This window comes from Rhinichthys klamathensis, unplaced genomic scaffold (assembly GCF_029890125.1).
Source record: "Rhinichthys klamathensis goyatoka isolate OS25496 unplaced genomic scaffold, OSU_Roscu_1.1 h1tg000123l_1, whole genome shotgun sequence".
In the NCBI taxonomy this organism is placed as follows: Eukaryota; Metazoa; Chordata; class Actinopteri; order Cypriniformes; family Leuciscidae; genus Rhinichthys; species Rhinichthys klamathensis.
The window spans coordinates 5,826,599-5,847,550 of NW_026606660.1; the positions used below are offsets into that span (position 1 = coordinate 5,826,599).

General features: G+C 38.2%; 1 protein-coding gene across 1 annotated transcript; it reads left to right on the forward strand.

Moving 5' to 3' along the window:
• Positions 1-271: 271 nt before the first annotated feature.
• Positions 272-20,533, forward strand: cdc5l (CDC5 cell division cycle 5-like (S. pombe)). The gene is made up of 16 exons (XM_056255943.1): positions 272-485; positions 1,799-1,902; positions 2,053-2,214; positions 2,425-2,552; positions 3,545-3,644; positions 4,935-5,153; positions 5,241-5,385; positions 7,138-7,326; positions 7,412-7,560; positions 9,129-9,291; positions 9,401-9,565; positions 9,702-9,782; positions 10,395-10,637; positions 11,829-12,026; positions 14,763-14,975; positions 20,021-20,533. The coding sequence occupies exons 1-16, from the start codon at positions 441-443 to the stop codon at positions 20,123-20,125; spliced, it is 2,409 nt and encodes an 802-aa protein (XP_056111918.1). The 5' UTR covers positions 272-440; the 3' UTR covers positions 20,126-20,533.
• The last annotated feature ends 419 nt before the right edge of the window (positions 20,534-20,952 follow it).

A 20,952-nucleotide genomic window follows, 5' to 3' on the forward strand; every position in this document is an offset into this window, starting at 1 on the left:
TCACTACACTAGTATATTCTATGTTTAATTCACAAAATAAAATTATCCAATGGCAAACTGTCATTAAATCAAATTATTTTATGGAATTAAAAAAATACACTCAGATATTTATTAAACGGTTATAACTGTCTGTGCAACAGACAACAGTACGCTAGTATATTATTGAATGCACAATTTGTTGAGCATGTCGTTCGCCTCTCTGACGTGGGGGGCGTTGTTGAGTTCAAGAGACGTGACAGATCCCGAATGAATCAATAGAAGAAGTGCCTGCTTCCCACAGTTCTGTGCGCTCGCAGCCATTTCGGTTTCCCCATCTGCAGTTTAACGTGCTGCAGCATAAACTCAGTGTATTTCTCTTATTTCGTTTTAATTGCACATATTTGAGGTTCCAGAACAAGATCTTTCTGCGCGAGCGCCTGTGAAGACTTTGAATTGCCAACATGCCGCGGATTATGATTAAAGGAGGCGTGTGGCGCAACACTGAGGTTTGTTTAGAAAACACACAGTATTTTAGCATTAAAACTCATGAGCATTTTGTTAATTAAAGGCATTCAAACGTCAAATAGATATTAATTATCTGAATTCTACACATATTCGCGTTGCTGTGGTTTCATTTACTTCTCTCTTTATGTTGTGAGTGATGATGTAGAATGGTTTCAGCTCGCGTTGTAGCCTATGTTGTACACATTTTTATGAATTGTATATTGAGTTAATAAAATATCAAAACATGAATGCAATTACCGTAGTTTTACCAAAAGGTAAAATACCCACAAAGTTTAGATTGTTTTAGGCAAGATTATTATACACAACATAAATATTGGGTGACATTATACGTCAAGACTGAACACAAACAATAATACTGCTTTTAAAAATCATATATTTAATAACATAATCAAACGTTAAATTACACGTGTATTAACTGTCAAGATATCTCTAATTTATAGGTGTTTTCCAACTATGGCTTTTGGTCGTGTGTAGACTATTTAATAGGGATGCTCCGAATCACTGATATGAAAATTTAGGGCCGATACCGATAAATCTTTATATTTGATAACCAATATATTGGCCGATAAATCTAAATCCAAATTTTTATATAATTTTTGAGAGCCTGATTACAAAAACAAAATTCTCACCATTAAAAGCCATGTCCCAAACACACATTTATAATGTTGTTCTTATAATTTTATGTAGCCGATATGACAGATTTGTGCTGCCCTTACTTAACTGTATTTTCCTTTTTTGAAGTGATTCCAATCATATTTCAAGCAATTCAAAACCATAATTTCAAACAGTGCGCATCTGAAATGTCTCGGCCAAAGGATATAATACATTATTTATCGGCTTTAATATATTGTCCAAATTTTCTTATCAGGCCGATGACATTAAAATGAACATATATCTATCGATACCGATATGGTGGCCGATATATCGTGCATCCCTACTATTTAATATTTATTTTATTTATTCATTTTCCGCTTGTTTGTTAGTGGCACCGCACGCATAAAATATATATTCTGCTCAAAAGTGACATTTGCCTTGCTTTTCATTGACACTGATGTTTCTTTTATAAACAAGTATGCTAACTTTTGAAATTTATTCAGGTCATTTTATTTTATTATGTTGGAAAAATGTTTGAGAGTTGATTTACAGTTTTCAGCTTTTTAAAGTTCAAGTTAGATTAGTAATAGTAAAATAATCTGTCATTTGTCAGTCTTGTTGTTGCGTCCATTTTCATGGGCTCTCTGTGTTTTGTAAAACCTCTTTAATTAGTCACTTCTTTTGTGTGATTTATTAACAGGATGAGATTCTCAAAGCAGCTGTAATGAAATATGGCAAAAATCAGTGGTCTCGAATCGCATCCCTGCTGCACCGCAAATCAGCCAAACAGTGTAAAGCCAGATGGTGAGTTTATCTTTGAGTCTGTCTTATTCAGGTGATGTCTCAACCTAGTGATCATGTCATTTTTGAACATCATAGGTACATTTAAATGCTCTCCTTAAGAACAACTGTAATGAATGCATATGTATTTCACATATGGTGTGTTTCATGCAGGTATGAGTGGCTGGACCCCAGCATTAAGAAAACAGAATGGTCACGTGAGGAAGAGGAGAAACTTCTTCATTTGGCCAAACTGATGCCCACTCAGTGGAGAACAATCGCCCCCATCATTGGACGAACGGCTGCTCAGTGTCTGGAGCATTATGAATTTCTGCTGTAAGTACATTTGTTTGATGCAGAATAAAAAAAAAAACATGTAATAACTTCCATTCAAACCATTTGTACTGTCAGATAAAAATAATATAAATCATTAATGTTATAGGTTAACTTTTCACAATTCAGTCTAATCCTCAATAGCACCTTTGCCTTTGCATGCACCTTTTTGCAGAATCAAGATAAGCTTGAATTAATTCTTTATGACCGCAGAGATAAAGCTGCTCAGAGAGAGAATGAAGATGATGTGGGCGATGACCCTCGCAAACTAAAACCAGGAGAGATCGACCCAAACCCTGAGACCAAACCAGCCAGACCTGACCCTGTGGATATGGATGAAGGTGAGGGTGTCTAATGTAATGTCAGAAGAAGAAAAAAATGCTTTAACACTGCAATGAAAGATAAAAAGCAGACCATTCACTAGGGGTGTAACGATACACGTATTCGTATTGAACCGTTCGGTACGAGGCTTTCGGTTCGGTTTTCGGTACGCATTTTTAAACCGAACGGTTCGTTGGACCATTTTTCCTGCCGACCAAAATTTCGTTATTTCAAATGTAGGCGCGTCGCAAGCGCGCTCATAATGTAAGAGATGCTGGCGTGACCACAACATTGCCCAACATCAAATGGCAAATGTAATGTAAGCGGAACGAACCTGAGCTACTCGTTATTGTGTGGTTGACGGACCGTTTATCAGTTTGGACCAATGCAGCGCGAGCCGATCTTGATCAAGCAGCACTGTTACTACACAGCGAGATCCAGTAAAGAAAGCATTTGACATCGGTGCTGGGAGATATAGTGAGAAACATTCACATTTCTCCGTTATTAACGGGTCAAACAGCGCTGACGTGGAAACCAGGAACAAACATTGTGTCATGAATGAACTATCCGGTGTCCACAGATCAGCAACATTCACCATGGATTTACTGTAGTAACACTACTAACTGTAACCATGGAAGTTTGGCAGGAATAGTAGGCTAAAATGCTTTCAAGTAACATTACGTCGGTTTTATTTTGACATTATGAATACAAATGCTGACCTCAAATGTTAATCTGAACTAAAATAAACCTTTGTTTATAACTACTACAATATTACATTTCATTTTGTCCAAGGAGCTGTTTTGTTTTATATGCTCCTAAGAAAAGTCAAGTATAGCTCCATCATTGCTCAAAGTTTATGATGTTAGTTTTAATAAAAATATAATTAAAAAAATTAAATCAAGGAAACTTTTTGCTGTATCGAAAACGTACCGAACCGTGACACAAGTGTATCGTATCGAACCGTGAATTTTGTGAACCGTTACACCCCTACCATTCACAAATGCTTGTGCAGATGAGCTGGAGATGCTGTCTGAAGCCAGAGCTAGATTGGCCAACACACAAGGCAAGAAGGCAAAGCGGAAGGCCAGAGAGAAACAGCTGGAGGAAGCGCGGTAAGATCTTGTGTCATTTGGAGAGGTTTGGGGGGTAGAGATACTACTATAATTTTTTGTAATATTTTGAATGTTTTTATTTTTAGATTTTCTTTTTGTTATTTTGCTGTATAGTTTTTTATAATTTATTTATAAAAGAAATTAAGGGTGTATTCACACCAGGAAAGTCCGATAGTTCGCTTGCTTTGGTCCGGACCAAATATATATATATTTTTTTGGTACGGTTCGCTTTCACACTGCTCTTTTTGCAAGTGAACCAAAATTTGTAAACAAAACCACACGTGTGCTAAGGTCGTCCATTCATTGGACAAATATTCTCAAGTAGGGAAATCAGGAAGTGCAAAAAAGGCTTAACGTAAATTAACGCAGCATCATCCTTGTATTGTAACTATCGTTACATTATATGAACAGCAAATGTTTTTTTTTTTTGCATCTATGCGCGATTAGACTAAAGAGTCCTGATGCACACACTCCATTCATTCCATTCCAATGATGCACACACGACGCGCAGAAAGACGCGCAACAGATAATGTAGTAGGCTACAACAGATCCCTTACCCATAACGCAACTCCGACTACGGAAGCCTGTTAACTCAAAGGCGCAGTGCTTTCTTGCAATTGGGTCGGTTCATGTTCACACCGTAAACGAACCGTACCAGAGTTCGTTTGGAACCGTACCGAGACCACCTCTTCAGCTGGGTCTCGGTTCGGTTGTTTGGTCCGCACCCCAGTTCGATTGCTGTATTCACACCTGCCCAAAAGGTCCGCACCAAGGGGGGAAACGAACTAGAGTTCGATTGAATCGAACCAAACAAGGCAGGTGTGAATACACCCTAAGATATGTGAATAAAATGTAAACGCTGTAACAAAAAGGACACATAGTAATCTGGTAAGGTTGTGTGCACTGGGAGTTGTGTGTGTGTGTATATATATATATAATTTATTTTTTAAAGACAGCGTAACTCTAATTTTACATACAACACACAGTGAAAGTGACATGAATATAACACCGTGGCCAACTGGATAGAGCGCAGCAAAGTTTAAACAGAAAAGCAAATGCTGTAATACTTTTTCGCTTACAACACATCAACCAAACAGAAAAACTTATCGGCCAATGCCAAATATCACTGGTTTTATTTAACTAAATAACTCTAGTTGTTGATTTGGTTTTATGATGCAAAAAAAGTGTAGTTGATGGTCTCAGAATGAGGATTTTATTAGTTCTCACAGTGTTGGAGTTAATTATAAAGCCGTCTTCACTGTTTATTCTTCCCTGCGTTGTCTCCCGCAGTCGTCTGGCAGCACTTCAGAAGCGCAGGGAACTGCGAGCAGCAGGCATCGACATCCAGAAGAAGCGCAAGAAGAAGAGAGGTGTCGACTATAATGCTGAGATCCCGTTTGAAAAGAAACCCGCTCAGGGTTTCTACGATACGTCCATGGAGCTGTATGATCCTTTGGAGCCTGACTTCAAACGACTGCGCCAGCAGCATCTGGATAAAGATCTCAGGAGGTAAACAGGGTCGTGTTTTGAGCTGCAGGTACTTCGGTGGCTCGGATGGACATCTTTTTGATCGCCACTCTGCTGTTTTGTGTATAGTGAGAAGGAGGATCGCGACCGAAAGAAGGACAGACAGAAGATCAAGAAGAAGAAGGAGTCCGATCTGCCTTCAGCCATCCTGCAGACCAGTGGAGTGTCAGAGTTCACAAAGAAGAGAAGCAAACTGGTGCTTCCGGCACCACAGGTCAGTTCAGCACAAACATTACCACCTTAACCGTGGTAAAGATCACGAGCAACTTTCTGTGTTTCTCTTGCCTTAAACACAAACTACACAAACTGCATAAACGCCTTCTCAACCACCCAGTCATTCCAGTAAGTGCATCGCAACCAGTCCTATTGTTAAAGGACAAGTTCGGTATTTTACACTTAAAGCCCTGTTTCAAGATCGTTTCTGATGAAATGGAACGATTTTGTTCCTGTGCACCTATGCAACCATTGTAGAGGTGGGGGGGGGGTGCAACCACAGAAACCGAAAATTCTCGGGACAGCAGCATGTGTCCAAATTTTAATCTTAACCGTTCTATTTCATCAGAAATGATCTTGAAAACAGGGCTTTAAGTGTAAAATACCGAACTTGTCCTTTAACTAAAACTATTAATAATAATTTTTGTTAATTGAAATAAAGCTTAAATATAAATGATAACATAAACTTGGGATCAGTGCTTAAATAAATTGCGAGAAATAAATCTTGATGTTACGACAAAACACATATTCCCTTTTAATATTTGCTGGGATGAAGTCAGTTAGGGCCCTTACATAGTCAACGCATCGGTACGCATACGCGTGCGCAAGGCTACACATCGCTACGCTTCGGCCGCCATTATGCGTCGATGCGTAGCCAAATGTGTCATCCTAGTTTTTGATACGCGACGCGCCGATGCGCGCAATACTATGCGTTGTCGGTGGGGGCGACATTGCAAGTAATGTACATAAAAAGGTATATTATTATGTTTACAGAAGAAGAAGATTTGAATACAATGGGCGAAGAGGAAAAGTTATGCGAGCTTGTTCGTATACATCCTTTGTTGCCGCCGATGTAAAATCAGCAATATGCACTCCTCTTCAGTTGCCATTTTGATCTGAATATTACGTGACCCGACTCTAGACTCTACTACCCCCTGCTGCGTGATCGGTGTATTGCATTTCACGCATCGCCGGTGACGCTTGTGTACTATGAAAAGGAGCGCGTAGCTCGCGTTGCTTGCTCGCGTTGCTCGCGTTGACTATGTAACGGCCCTTACACTCGATGCCGAATCGGACACTCAAGACTCACATAAATGTTTACTATCAGGAGAAAATTCGCCAAAGTGTTCATTTTGTCATAATCCACTGTCCACTAAACATGATGCAATGTGGACACGCTTCTATCCCTTTGAGGAACTTTTTTTATTCTGTTGATACTTCTGAAAAGGTTTTTTAACCAAGTAAATCCAAATTTAGTCAAGGTTTTTCGGAAGAAAAAACAAGAATCTTAAACATCTTATTTATTTTTATTTTTGAATAACTAAACCTGGCTTTTGCCATGAACAGAAGCTGTCATGGCGTTAAAAAAAGTAAAGAAAGAAAAGACTAACTTTACTAAAATTAATTTTAAAAAAAATACAAAAGCACATAACTTGAACAAAAAAGTTAAATATAAAAATAAAAGCTAATTCAAAATTTTAATAATTACTATAATAGAATGTAGATAATACTAAAATAACACTTATTGCAAAATGTTAACCAAATAAATAAATCTGAACAGAAGTATTAAAAAAACCCTGATATAAAAAAATAAAATAAAATAAAATAAAATTAAAATATTAAATATTATAATAGTATATAAATAATACTAAAATAACACTAATCCAACACATTAGCCACTAAATGTGTTTTATAATAGATTTGCAGATAGTTTGTTGAATAACTACATTTGACGGATTTGTTTTGATTTTAGATCTCTGATGCTGAGCTGGAGGAGGTGGTCAAACTGGGTCAGGCCAGCGAAATCGCCCGTCAGACTGCAGAGGAGTCTGGGATCACCAACTCTGCCTCCAGCGCTCTCCTGTCTGAATACAACGTGACCAATAACTCCATGGCCCTGCGCACACCCAAAACTCCAGCGGCACAGGACAAGATCCTGCAGGTTTGGTGCAGTTTCACGCACTTTTCAAACTGGTTGTTTAACGTTCTGCCCTGAGTCTCACTGCTCAGTTCTTTTACCCCCACAGGAAGCCCAGAACTTGATGGCACTTACGAACGTGGACACCCCTCTTAAAGGAGGGCTGAATACCCCCCTCCATGAGAGCGACTTCTCTGGTGTCACTCCACAGAGACAGGTGGTCCAGACGCCCAACACCGTGCTGTCTACACCCTTCAGGTACCCATCATGCATGAAAATGTCTACTTTTAAATGGAAAATGTAGGTTAGCATATTCATAATCATAGTAATTGAGTTTTGTAAAACGTCTTCAAAAATAAAATGCCATATTAAAACAGTAAAGCTGCGTTCACACTGGCATCGACGAAGCGACACCATCCCATTTATTTCAATGGAGAGCTGGCGATTTCCGGTGACTAGCGACTGTGACCGTTGGCGACAGGATGTAGGCGTGTCCAGCAACCTAATAAAGTTGAGATGTTTCACTAAATGCATATGAAGAGCGACTTTCAGAAGCAACAACCAATAGGAGTGAAGTCAGTGGAGCGCAGCGCATGTGATGTCACGACATACTGTAGTGGAGTGTCGAGGCAAGATCTTATTTTAGTGCTCAGCAACTTTCCTATAATATATATGTAACTGTGTACATGTGGGGTTACTCGCCATGCTGACTTTAAGCCTGAATGGTTTTGTGAACCCAGATAGACCGGCGCTTGCGCCTTCGCTGCAGAAAAATAGCCACGATGGCAAAGAGCACTCGCTGTTTCCCGTTCATCTTTAAAATTAAGCATATTATGTATGGATTCCATTAATATTTAGTCTTTTCCTTTCGAAACGTTTGTTTGTAGCGGTAAGAAATTTGATTTGTTGTCTACATCATGGAGTAACATCCGTGAATATCATTCACAAACATCACTTGGTCACTGGTAGTGTGAACACAGCTTAAGCCACTTAAGAGAGTGGTTTACAAGTGATTTGGTCTTATTGTTCTGGGTTGTTGATGCAAATAAAATCACTGTATCACACGTCCTTGAGTAGCTTATTGCTTAAATAAAATGACAGCAACAAGACAAGTGTTCAGTCAAAATTATTATTAAATATTTTAAAGTAACAATTAAACCAATATTCTACACAGTAAGTTATGTTAAGTTATGGTTAGGCACATTAGTATAGATTTCAGATTTTAGTGCTGGAGCTATAATATACACTATCATTCAAAAGTTTGGGGTCAGTAAGATTTTTATGTATTTATTTTTAATAAAATTATACTTTCATTCAGCAGGGATGCATTCAATTAACAGTAAAGACATTGATAATGTTACAAAAGATTTCTATTTTAAATTTGAAAAGTTCTTTTGAACTTTTCCAAATATCCTGAAACAATTTATCAGTTTCCCAAAAAATATGAAACTGTCTTCAACATTGATAATAATCAGAAATGTTTCTTAAACAGACAATGTGACACTGAAGACTGGAGTAAGAATGCTGAATTCTGCTTTCCATTACAGGAATAAATTACATTTTAAAATATATTCAAATAAGAAAAGTAATATTTCACAATATCACAGTTTTTACTATATTTTCATTGAATTAAATGCAGCCTTGGTGAGCGGAAGAGAATTCTTTTGAAAACAAATTCTTACCAACCCCAAACTTTTGAAAATTATTGTATTTTAAACCAGATATTATCTATTATCTGCATTGAATATATCATAATTTTAAAGTATATGCTAAATTTCAGGTTAATGAGCTGTGTGAATAATGCCTTTATGAATTTGGTTTCCCAGAACCCCCAGCCACGGAGCCGAGGGCATGACCCCTCAAGGTGGAATGACTCCTAAACCCTCGGTGGGTGTGACCCCGGGCAGGACCCCGCTGCGGGACAAACTCAACATCAACACAGAGGAGGGGAGTGTGGACTACAGTGACCCGTCATTTGCCAAACACTTGGTGCGTCAAATCATTGTCCTTCAGTGGATTTATTGCAGTTTTGATTTAAGTACAGCTGTATCAGCAGTGTGTTTTTGCATCATGGTTAGATTTGTTCTGTTTGTTCCAGCAAAGGGAGTCCCGCGAGCAGCTCAAGTTGGGCTTGATGTCTCTGCCGGTGCCCAAAAATGATTTTGAGATTGTTCTTCCTGAAAACGCTGAGAAAGAGCTGGAGGAAGCTGAGGTGGACGAGAGTTTTGTGGAGGATGCGGCCGAGATAGAACTGCGTAAACAGGTCCGTTGACTAAACGCTGTGATCTGTAAACACACTGATGTTCATAAAGCGGTCGCTCAAGACCCAGAGGGTGCTGTATTTAGTGTGTGTTTATTTGTTTTTGTGGTGATATTTATCTTGCGTGACATTTCCACAGGCCGTGAGAGATGCTGAGAGGGAGAAGGAGCTGCGTCAGAGACACACGGCAGTTCAGAGAGATTTACCAAGACCTTCAGAGGTGAGGACATCCATACTTTCTGATCTGTCCCAAGAGGGTTATTGTAATAAAATAACTAAAATAAAACACATTTGTAGACATTTAAAAAAAAATACTAAAAATGACAAAAATAAACTAAACTAAATTGCAAAAACTTGAAAATTAAAATAAAAACAAAATATAAAAATGAAGGCATCATTTAAAATGAAGTTGTATATATTTATTAATTTTAATTTCAATAAACAAAAATGTTTTCAGTAGTTCTGGTTTTAGTTTTGTTAGCGATAGCAACACTGGCACATACTTTTTATTATATAAATAAATACATATAATGTATCTATGGTTGTTCGGCACTTTGATCAGCCGTGCTTTCTTTTTTAAAATGCTATATAAATTAAATAAACTTTTTAGCAACATACTGTCTTAAAGATTTGCAACACATTTCAGAGGGAAGTAATGTGGGGCAAAACTGGGGGATGCAACACAACATAATTAAATAATTGACTAGTTGATGGGTTGTGTTAAACACTAGTTCTTAAAAGTGCACCTAGTCATTTTTGCTTCATTAAGTGTATAGATAAAGAAATAGTACTTTAAAAAAAAAAGTGATGTAGTCTGTATCTGTGTGTTCAGGTGAATGAGACGATACTCCGGCCTCATAATGTGGAGCCGCCTCTGACGGACCTGCAGCTGGCAGAAGAACTCGTCAAGAAGGAAATGATCACCATGATCCACTACGACTGTCTGCATCACCCCTTCAGTGACATCCAGGCCAGGAAGGGTAAAGGAGTGGGATCCAGCTCCAACAACGCAGAGCACATCTCCTACCTGGAGAAAACACCCTACAATAAGATCTCAGAGGAAGAGCTCAAAAAGGTTTGCTTCTTTGGTTAGTTATTGGACCCAAATGGGATAGGCACTTTTTTTTTAATCTGGGAGGATAATCTGAGAGTGCTTTATTATTCAATTATTTCATTAAATTATACTTGGGAACACACAGGGCTTTGGAGAGGTCTGGAATTTTAAATATGACATTAAAATATCTGTGTGAATCTCTGGAGCTTTTGTCATTCTGCAGGTACAGATTCACTGTGGCCTGGGAAATTATTTAGAAGTGTGAATCTCGCAAAAGTGTAAAGAAAATTCACCCCAAAATAAAGTATTTATGGTTTTTTTATTAGCTGTTGCAAATGTATGTACAAAATAAGTACCGTAAAACTTTAAATAGTAGCCCGGGCTTTTATTTTCCAAAATCGTCGAACTGCACCGGCTTGTATTTGAGACAGGCGTCTATATGAGACAGGCCTTTATAATTTAGTGTTGAGATGTTGTTCATTGAGTGTAGGCCTAGAGTCTCTGATCTCTAAAAATCTCCAAATGCTCCACGTGAAACTGCGGTCTTCTGACCTTTTACTATCGTACTGTCAATTGATTTTGATTAATATGCGCGAGGGAGAGAGAGCAAGACAGCGCTCGTGTTGTTTGAAGACGTGAGAGTGCGCGCGCGCGGCCGGAGCGCTCTCTCTGCTCGGGCGCCCTTTCAAGGGCAGCAGTCATTCTATTCTCTATCACTCACCGATCAAAAAAAGCTTTGGCGGGACAAAAATTTGCTTTGGCGGCCGCCAAAAACCGGACGATCGGACAGGTTTTAGAAGATTAAACACAACCCGAAACTAAAAAAACAGACCCGGCCTCTATTTGAGACCGGCCTTCATTTACCCAAACCTGTCGCCACACCAGGCGTGTAAAAGAGACAGGCGTCTATTTGGGACTCGGCTATTATTTGAAGTTTTACGGTATCATAATTGGTATGCTGTGTGAAAAAAACAACAACAAAAAAACAGGACGTTCAGTCAGGACGATTTTCTTTACTGTGCAGTTGAAAATTTAATATGCTTAATGGTCAGAAATAATGTCACCTTGCAAAAAAATCTTTTTCTTTATGCAAATACAATTGTCTTTTATATTTGGTTCCGGCATCAGTTATCTTCAGTCATAAAAGTACATCACTCTATAAATTCAAACCCAATGCGTCAGAAGGCTCACGCTGTATGTGTGCGTTTGAAGGCAGGAGAGCTGCTGGGTCAGGAGATGGAGGTGGTGAAACATGGGATGAGTCATGGAGATCTCTCTATGGAGGCTTATAATCAGGTGTGGGAGGAGTGTTACAGTCAGGTCCTGTACCTGCCCGGACAGAGCCGCTACACCCGAGCCAATCTGGCCAGCAAGAAGGACCGAATCGAGTCTATGGAGAAGAAGCTGGAGGTAAGCTCATCATCCGTGTGTTCTGTGCACTCCCTTTGCATCCAGTAGATGGCGTGGTCTGGCTGATTGAAGCTTATGTTTAAGGATTTAAAGTATTAATCAGGGTTTTGATAAAAATCACTTGAGTGTCTTATTGCTTTTAGAGACAGTTTATTCCAATCCATTCTTTTTGCTCTTAAAAAGCATGCAGTGTTTTTATTTTGTTCTGTTCATTTATATATATATATATATATATATATATATAATCTTTTTTAATATATTTTTAGTCTTATTTTGTTGGGCATTTCATTTAATCTTTTATTTTTTAGTTTATTAGCATTTATTTTTCATTTTAACATTGATTTTTGTTTGTTTCTTTGTTTTTGCTGGGTACTTTTTGTGTAATTCATTTTGTATTTTTTGTTATATTTTGTTTTTAAATTTAATCTTTTACTTTATCCATTTCTTTTGTATTTTATTTCTTTTAAATGTATTTTTAAATATTTATTTTTGTTTATTTGTGTTTTTGTTTTTGTATGTTCAGTAACGTTCAGGGTTTTGTTAAAATCACTTGAGTGTCTTATTGCTTTTAGCACAAGAGACCATTAATTCTGATCTCCTCTTAGCGCTCTTATATGCTATCCACAGTGTTAACCTTTTAATTAAACAGTCAAAAGAATTTGTGATAAATCCATTAATTCTGTTTTAATGAGGATGGCTCTAAACTTCCCCTGGGCATTAATGCTTGGTTTAACACAAACAGAAATGGTAGCCACCAGTAAGACAGACAGCCAGATGCCTGCAGTTTCAGGACGTGCTCATGTGCAGAGCTTCAGTTCATTAGCTCCCCCCACCCGTTCCACAAAGACTGCGTTTGTGTTCATATGTCTTGGCTGGGAGCGTGTGGCGGAAACTTGGAGGCGATTCACACAGCAGCACGTTCAGAGCCGTGGGGGAGCTGGTGTTCCTGCAGGAATAGGGAAGCCGTGGCACGCGGCTCTCATTCACAGAATCACCAGATTTATGCCGGCAGCATCTGCACTGCACATTTATAAACACACCTCAGCTGTAGTTAGATTTAATATACGTGTTTTATCTCAATTATATATATACTTATAAAACATATATAAGAAATATATAAATTTACATATAAAATTTATATAGTAATTGTATAAAAATATATATAAATATAATTCTGAGAAATAAAATTATATATTTACATTGGATATTCTGAGTTTACATTAAAAAAAAAATCTGCCACATAATAAAAAAAAAAAGTAATTGCGACTTTTCTCACACTATTCTGACTCTTTTTTTCTCTCACAATTGTGAGTTTATATGTCTTAATTTTGTTAAAGACGGGGTAGGCTATTTGTTCCAGAAACATTTATGCTGGTTGACAGTCTCTTCACATCCTGATAGAAATCTTAAAGTTAAGTGGTCTAAATGTATTTATATATATCGTCTGTGGAAGGCCTAAAAGGACCATAAAATGTTCGTCCAATCATTGAATTCGGTCCGAAATGAACCTGCAGCAGTCAGGTGGTACAACTAAAGCTCTTTAAGTTTAAGTTTTATTATTATTATTGTAAAAATGTTGTATTGTAATGTTATGTACTTTGAGACATGAGGTAGTTTAATGCCGTCTCTCGTAATGCTTTTGTTTGCTCTGGTTGCACGCGTTCATGTGTTTTGGACGAGGAGTGGCTTTTGAGACGCTCTGAAGTGAGGGTGGGATCGCTATTGCTAGCCTCTCCGAAAATTACCTGCCCTACCTTTAATATGAAATATTAATAAAGGAAGTATTTCTTTCCTCGAAATTTTGAATGTGTTCATAATACTTCAGTTGATCAGCTGATAGTCACTTTAAGATGATCTGCATTGCGTCTGGATGTTGTGCTGGTCTCATTGCCTCGGCTCGTCTGGATGTTTTACCCAGCCAGAGATGCCCAGTCAGGACTTTCAGCTGGCAGCCGGACTCTTGCTGGAAAACGTCAGGCGCTCGAATGAAAACAGATCCATTATAATTGCATAATGGTTTGTTAAAGCCCAAAGACATGGCGTGTGTTTCTGAGGCCTGTGTTGACATTGGAGGTTTATTGTTTTTGTTTCCATCTCATAACTTTTTAGAATTCACTGCTTTTATGCATGTCACACATTATTGCAAAATTGAACGTCTGAAAATAGTTTACATTTGCGATGGTTTCAATATTTCTTGGTGCCAGTGTCTGAAGGCAAGAATTGAATCCTGGTTTTTCTTAGACCTCCCATCGCAGCATGACAAGAGCAAGAACTGTTTCAATTTAGCAGAGATTAAATGTTGCTTATTGTGGGTTTTTTGTGTTGTTTTTGGATACTATTTATTTTTTGGATTTTTTTTTTTACACTCACAGGGTTTCTGCAGGTCTTAGTCTTATTTCGCCCTTTACTCAAATTAAAAAGTTCTTAAATTCATAAATATATACTTTTTTTTTGATGAGCTTTTCTTTTTTAGTTGATATTTTACCTTTTTTAAAATTAAATTATTTATTTTTCTACGGTATTTTTTATATATTTTACCTTTTTATCTAGACAAATTAAGTCTGGCTTCAATGCAAAAACAGTTTCAATGATACACTTTCAACAGTTCAAAAACTAATGCAGCAGGTAGTTCAGGCTTTGCATGTGGTTTATTCAATCACAATTCAAAGTCATCTTTAAATCATTCTGATTGCAGTCTTGTTTGTAACAATTCCACTCACTTCCTGTGTCTGACAGATTAACAGAGGTCACATGACCACAGAAGCCAAGCGTGCGGCGAAGATGGAGAAGAAGATGAAGATTCTTCTGGGCGGGTATCAGTCTCGGGCCATGGGACTGCTCAAACAACTCAGTGAACTCTGGGATCAAGTGGAACAGGCAAACGTGGAGCTCCACACCTTCCAGGAGCTGAAGAAACAGGAAGACCACGCCATTCCACGCAGGAAGGAGGTGAAACACTTTACTATTAGATGTTGTGATAAGGGGTGTGATGAAACACTTAGCTCACAAGACGAGACGATACACGATTTTGAGTTCATGAGAATGAGACGAGACAATATTTTAACACTATTTTTAAGAAATCTTCAATGACAAAATATGTGACTGAAAGTCACATAATGCAAAACAATGCAGGTGCTTTTTGAAATGTTTTAACTAATCTAGGTCTGTCACTAATGGTTATTTTGGTAATCAGTCGATTATTTTGATTGAGTAATCGGATAATATTTTTTGTGGTAATTAAAATAGACCTAAGTGAACAGAAGCCTTTTAAAATTATTTAAAATGCATATATAACAACAACGAGGCAATGATAATTGGTTGAAATAAAGTATCAAAAGCAAGTAATCATATGGTTTTATTGAACAACACCATTAAAATGCATAATATAAACAATCAACTCCTGTATATTATGTATTATAATAAATGCCTGCAGAGGGCGCTAACGACCTGGTGATTGTTGTTACACTTTTACATCATGATCAAATCCCCCCGGAAAAATGGGGGCAAAAACAAGTGTTGCGTTAATAATTTTGTTGATTGTGTGTGTATGTGTGTGTGTGTGTGTGTATATTAGGGGTGTCCCCGACTAAGGATTTTCATAGTCGAATCAGATTCGTCAAGTCCTGCCCATAGTCGACTAATAGTCGAACCATGTGTGTGTTGTTGGGGAGGGGGCGGGGCTTTAACATTTTAAAGCCGCGATGTACAGAACATCACACAAAGATATAGAAGAAAATGTATAAAAACATTTTGGATCAATAAAACTAAGAAATAACATAAATAACGGCAGAAAGGCCACACTGCAGATAGGATTTGCATTTCACATGCAAATCGAAATTAAATCGGCTGAATTGCCTGTACGAGCAGGCTCTAAGTAGGCCTACAGCGCAACATCGATGCACTGAAAAATAATCAACAATTAAGAACACAATATACATTTATAATTAATAAACATACAAAACGAAATAAGTCAGAATCAAGTCACAAGAAGCAGAACAAATGTGTGCAAAATAACTAAAGTGCAGGGGAACAAATATTCAAAACACAAGTCACAAATAGTTAAATTAGATCACCCTGAGTGATCAATTAATAAAATAAAAATAAATAAATTATTAAAATAACGAAAGTATGGCCAGGATTGTCAACTTTTTCTTTTTAACTGCAGAACCAACAATAAACGCTAAACTGGAGCGGCAGTCTTTTTAGCTAAACGTGTTCACAGTATCCAAAAATCAAATTAGAACCGGCTGAAATGTTTTGAAATCACTGTACCTATACCCGATCGAAAAAACAAAATCCAGTCTTTCATTCGGCCTGTGTCCGTTTGAGGCTTTTCAAATTGTGTGCGCGGATAAAATACATTCTAAAACGCTTAACGTGAAAAACGCTTAACGGCTTTGTCCTAAAACTGTTATATTAAAAGATCAAATTCTGTTCACACCTTATTAATAAAGCATACTATATAGCCTACAGAAAAGCAGATGAGCCCAGAATATGAACGCAACGCGTTTTATTATAGGCTGCGTTAAGCATTTTCCTCCCATAGAAAACCGTTAAAGAAAAAGCTTTTTGTGACTTTCTAAAGGAGATCGCGTTGCGTTCATATTCTGGGTTCATCTGCTTATCTGCACATAGAATGGTTTCTTAAGGTGTGTAGCCTACTGTGTACATACATTAAGCACGTAAAAGTGCCATTTAAGCGTTTTAAAAGCTTTTTTCACGTTAAGCGTTTTAGAACGTCCCAAGGAAAACCAACCTGTTAACGTTAGCCAGCAGAAGTTTTCCTGATGCTAAATCCAGCCTTGGAGAATATCCTTTCTGATGGTGTGCATCTTTAGATTTTCTTATCCCAGACATTTTTTAAAGATTTAAATCCCTGCCGACAAGACGATCCTCTGTCGGTCACGGATCGAAAGTGAAACTTAAATCTGTCACGGGTGTTTGGATTTATTCACGCTGCACGCACGTTAAAAAATATTTATTTAAAGCTTCTTTCTTTGCACATTTTTATTGACACCATTATCATAATAGGCTGTATATTAACGTATTGACAGAAAACCTGTAGTTCTATGTGAAATCAGACATTGAGCACACTCATATAGCCAAAATGACATAATCCTCGTTTAATAACACATCTGCAAAGATTCGACCGTGAGATTGGTAGTCGAATCAGGCTCCTCCTATCGAAGCATCGAATCTTCGACTATTCGGGGTCACCCCTAGTGTATATATATATATACACTCACCGGCCACTTTATTAGGTACCCCATGCTAGTAACGGGTTGGACCCCCTTTTGCCTTCAGAACTGCCTCAATTCTTCGTGGCATAGATTCAACAAGGTGCTGGAAGCATTCCTCAGGGAGTTTGGTCCATATTGACATGATGGCATCACACAGTTGCCGCAGATTTGTCGGCTGCACATCCATGATGCGAATCTCCCGTTCCACCACATCCCAAAGATGCTCTATTGGGTTGAGATCTGGTGACTGTGGAGGCCATTTTAGTACAGTGAACTCATTGTCATGTTCAAAAAAACCAATTTGAAATGATTAGAGCTTTGTGACATGGTGGAAGTAGCCATCAGAGGATGGGTACATGGTGGCCATAAAGGGATGGACATGGTCAGAAACAATGCTCAGGTAGGCCGTGGCATTTAAACGATGCCCAATTGGCACTAAGGGGCCTAAAGTGTGCCAGGAAAACATCCCCCACACCATTACACCACCACCACCAGCCTGCACAGTGGTAACAAGGCATGATGGTTCCATGTTCTCATTCTGTTTACGCCAAATTCTGACTCTAACATCTGAATGTCTCAACAGAAATCGAGACTCATCAGACCAGGCAACATTTTTCCAGTCTTCAACTGTTCAATTTTAATGAGCTCTTGCAAATTGTAGCCTCTTTTTCCTATTTGTAGTGGAGATGAGTGGTACCCGGTGGAGTCTTCTGCTGTTGTAGCCCATCCGCCTCAAGGTTGTGCGTGTTGTGGCTTCACAAATGCTTTGCTGCATACCTCGGTTGTAACGAGTGGTTATTTCAGTCACTGTTGCCCTTCTATCAGCTCGAACCAGTCTGGCCATTCTCCTCTGACCTCTGGCATCAACAAGGCATTTCCGCCCACAGAACTGCCGCTCACTGGATGTTTTTTCTTTTTCAGACCATTCTCTGTAAACCCTAGAGATGGTTGTGCGTGAAAATCCCAGTAGATTAGCAGTTTCTGAAATACTCAGACCCAGCCCTTCTGGCACCAACAATCATGCCACGTTCAAAGTCACTCAAATCAACTTTCTTCCCCATACTGATGCTCGGTTTGAACTGCAGGAGATTGTCTTGACCATGTCTACATGCCTAAATGCACTGAGTTGCCGCCATGTGATTGGCTGCTTAGAAATTAAGTGTTAACGAGCAGTTGGACAGGTGTACCTAATAAAGTGGCCGGTGAGTGTATATATATATATATATATATACACTCACCTAAAGGATTATTAGGAACACCTGTTCAATTTCTCATTAATGCAATTATCTAATCAACCAATCACATGGCAGTTGCTTCAATGCATTTAGGGGTGTGGTCCTGGTCAAGACAATCTCCTGAACTCCAAACTGATGGTCAGAATGGGAAAGAAAGGTGATTTAAGCAGTTTTGAGCGTGGCATGGTTGTTGGTGCCAGACGGGCCGTTCTGAGTATTTCACAATCTGCTCAGTTACTTGGATTTTCACGCACAACCATTTCTAGGGTTTACAAAGAATGGTGTGAAAAGGGAAAAACATCCAGTATGAGGTAGTCCTGTGGGCGAAAATGCCTTGTTGATGCTAGAGGTCAGAGGAGAATGGGCCGACTGATTCAAGCTAATAGAAGAGCAACTTTGACTGAAATAACCACTCGTTACAACCGAGGAATGCAGCAAAGCATTTGTGAAGCCACAACACGCACAACCTTGAGGCGGATGGGCTACAACAGCAGAAGACCCCACCGGGTACCACTCATCTCCACTACAAATAGGAAAAAGAGGCTACAATTTGCAAGAGCTCACCAAAATTGGACAGTTGAAGACTGGAAAAATGTTGCCTGCTGGTCTGATGAGTCTCGATTTCTGTTGAGACATTCAGATGGTAGAGTCAGAATTTGGCGTAAACAGAATGAGAACATGGATCCATCATGCCTTGTTACCACTGTGCAGGCTGGTGGTGGTGGTGTAATGGTGTGGGGGATGTTTTCTTGGCACACTTTAGGCCCCTTAGTGCCAATTGGGCATCGTTTAAATGCCACGGCCTACCTGAGCATTGTTTCTGACCATGTCCATCCCTTTATGGCCACCATGTACCCATCCTCTGATGGCTACTTCCAGCAGGATAATGCACCATGTCACAAAGCTCGAATCATTTCAAATTGGTTTCTTCATGACAATGAGTTCACTGTACTAAAATGGCCCCCACAGTCACCAGATCTCAACCCAATAGAGCATCTTTGGGATGTGGTGGAACCTCGTGCCCTGGATGTGCATCCCACAAATCTCCATCAACTGCAAGATGCTATCCTATCAATATGGGCCAACATTTCTAAAGAATGCTTTCAGCACCTTGTTGAATCAATGCCACATAGAATTAAGGCAGTTCTGAAGGCGAAAGGGGGTCAAACACAGTATTAGTATGGTGTTCCTAATAATCCTTTAGGTGAGTGTGTGTGTGTGTATATATATATATATATATATATATATAAATAAATAAATAAATTGGAATTATAAAATTGAGTTATGTAAATAATGCAGATATTATTTAATTGCTTGCAAAAGTTTAGGAAATTATGTATTCTTTGAATACATTAATTTGTCACTCAAGTCTCACTCAATAAAATTCTGTGCTTTACTTAATGTTTTTTTTTTTTTTTTGTGGTCTTGGAAAAAAAAAACCTGGGGGGAAAATTTAAATTAAATTGCTTACAAAGTTAATACTTGATTATCACTGATCAACACTGTCGTTCATTTCCAGGCCCTGAGAGAGGATGTTCAGAGGCAACAGGACAGAGAAAAAGAGCTGCAGCAGAGATTCGCTGACCTGCTCCTGGAGAAACAGACGCTCTCGCAGAAGTTCTGAGCATCTCTGCATCTCCTATAGTCAGTACAGTAGCTGTTTGTGCTTATCCTAAAGTCTAGCCTTCCCGTCCCGCTTCAGTGTGCACATCAGCATGTTTTACATCTTTACTGTGTGGATCCTTCTCTTTCTGCTGTAATCAACTGCTTTCAGCTTCTTAATGTCCCACCGGGATCTAATTCACAGATTTTTGTTTTTAAAAATGATTTTCATTTTACTTGTGCAAATACGATGTTGTAAGTGTAAATATCGTCTGTTTTCCAGTACGTTTTTCTCATGTCAAGCCATTTTTAGGTTTGTTCTGAATATAAGACGCTTTTGCTCCTTTTCAGGTGTAAATTGGAATGTCTGGTATTGAAAATGTACATTTACAAAATAAATCATCAGCGCTGAGTTGCTCCGAGCTGTGAATGAGTGGCATATTTGTCAAAAGCTTTCATTCTCAAATCTAATGTGTGCTTCAAATTTGGCCTTCTGTGATCGACTATGCACATGTGAGAAGTAATGCAGTGTGGTGGTAATAGTATTGATTCTTAATTTTTTTTTTTTTTTTTTACTTTTTTTACTTTTTTTTTTTTTTTACTTTTTTTTTTTTTTACTGGGTAGTTTATTTCAATTTTCTTTTTTCTTTTCTTTTTTACTGGGTACTCTATTTAATTTTGTATTTTATTTTTAAATCTTACATTATTTTACATTATTCCATTATTTTATTTTGTTATTTTAACAAATTCAGTCTGGTATTAGTGCAAAAACAGCTTAGTTCAAAACAAAAACTAATATCATGGTTGCATGACTTTGCATTTGATTAAATATCATCAAACACAAAGTTG

What these genes read in the sequence shown, in the direction of transcription:
- cdc5l (XM_056255943.1), top strand. Translation starts at nt 441, where the DNA reads ATGCCGCGGATTATGATTAAAGGAGGCGTGTGGCGCAACACTGAG. An exon ending in CACAGGACAAGATCCTGCAG is followed by an intron (nt 7,327 to 7,411) that starts GTTTGGTGCAGT and finishes TTACCCCCACAG; the next exon opens with GAAGCCCAGAACTTGATGGC. An exon ending in CTATGGAGAAGAAGCTGGAG is followed by an intron (nt 12,027 to 14,762) that starts GTAAGCTCATCA and finishes TGTGTCTGACAG; the next exon opens with ATTAACAGAGGTCACATGAC.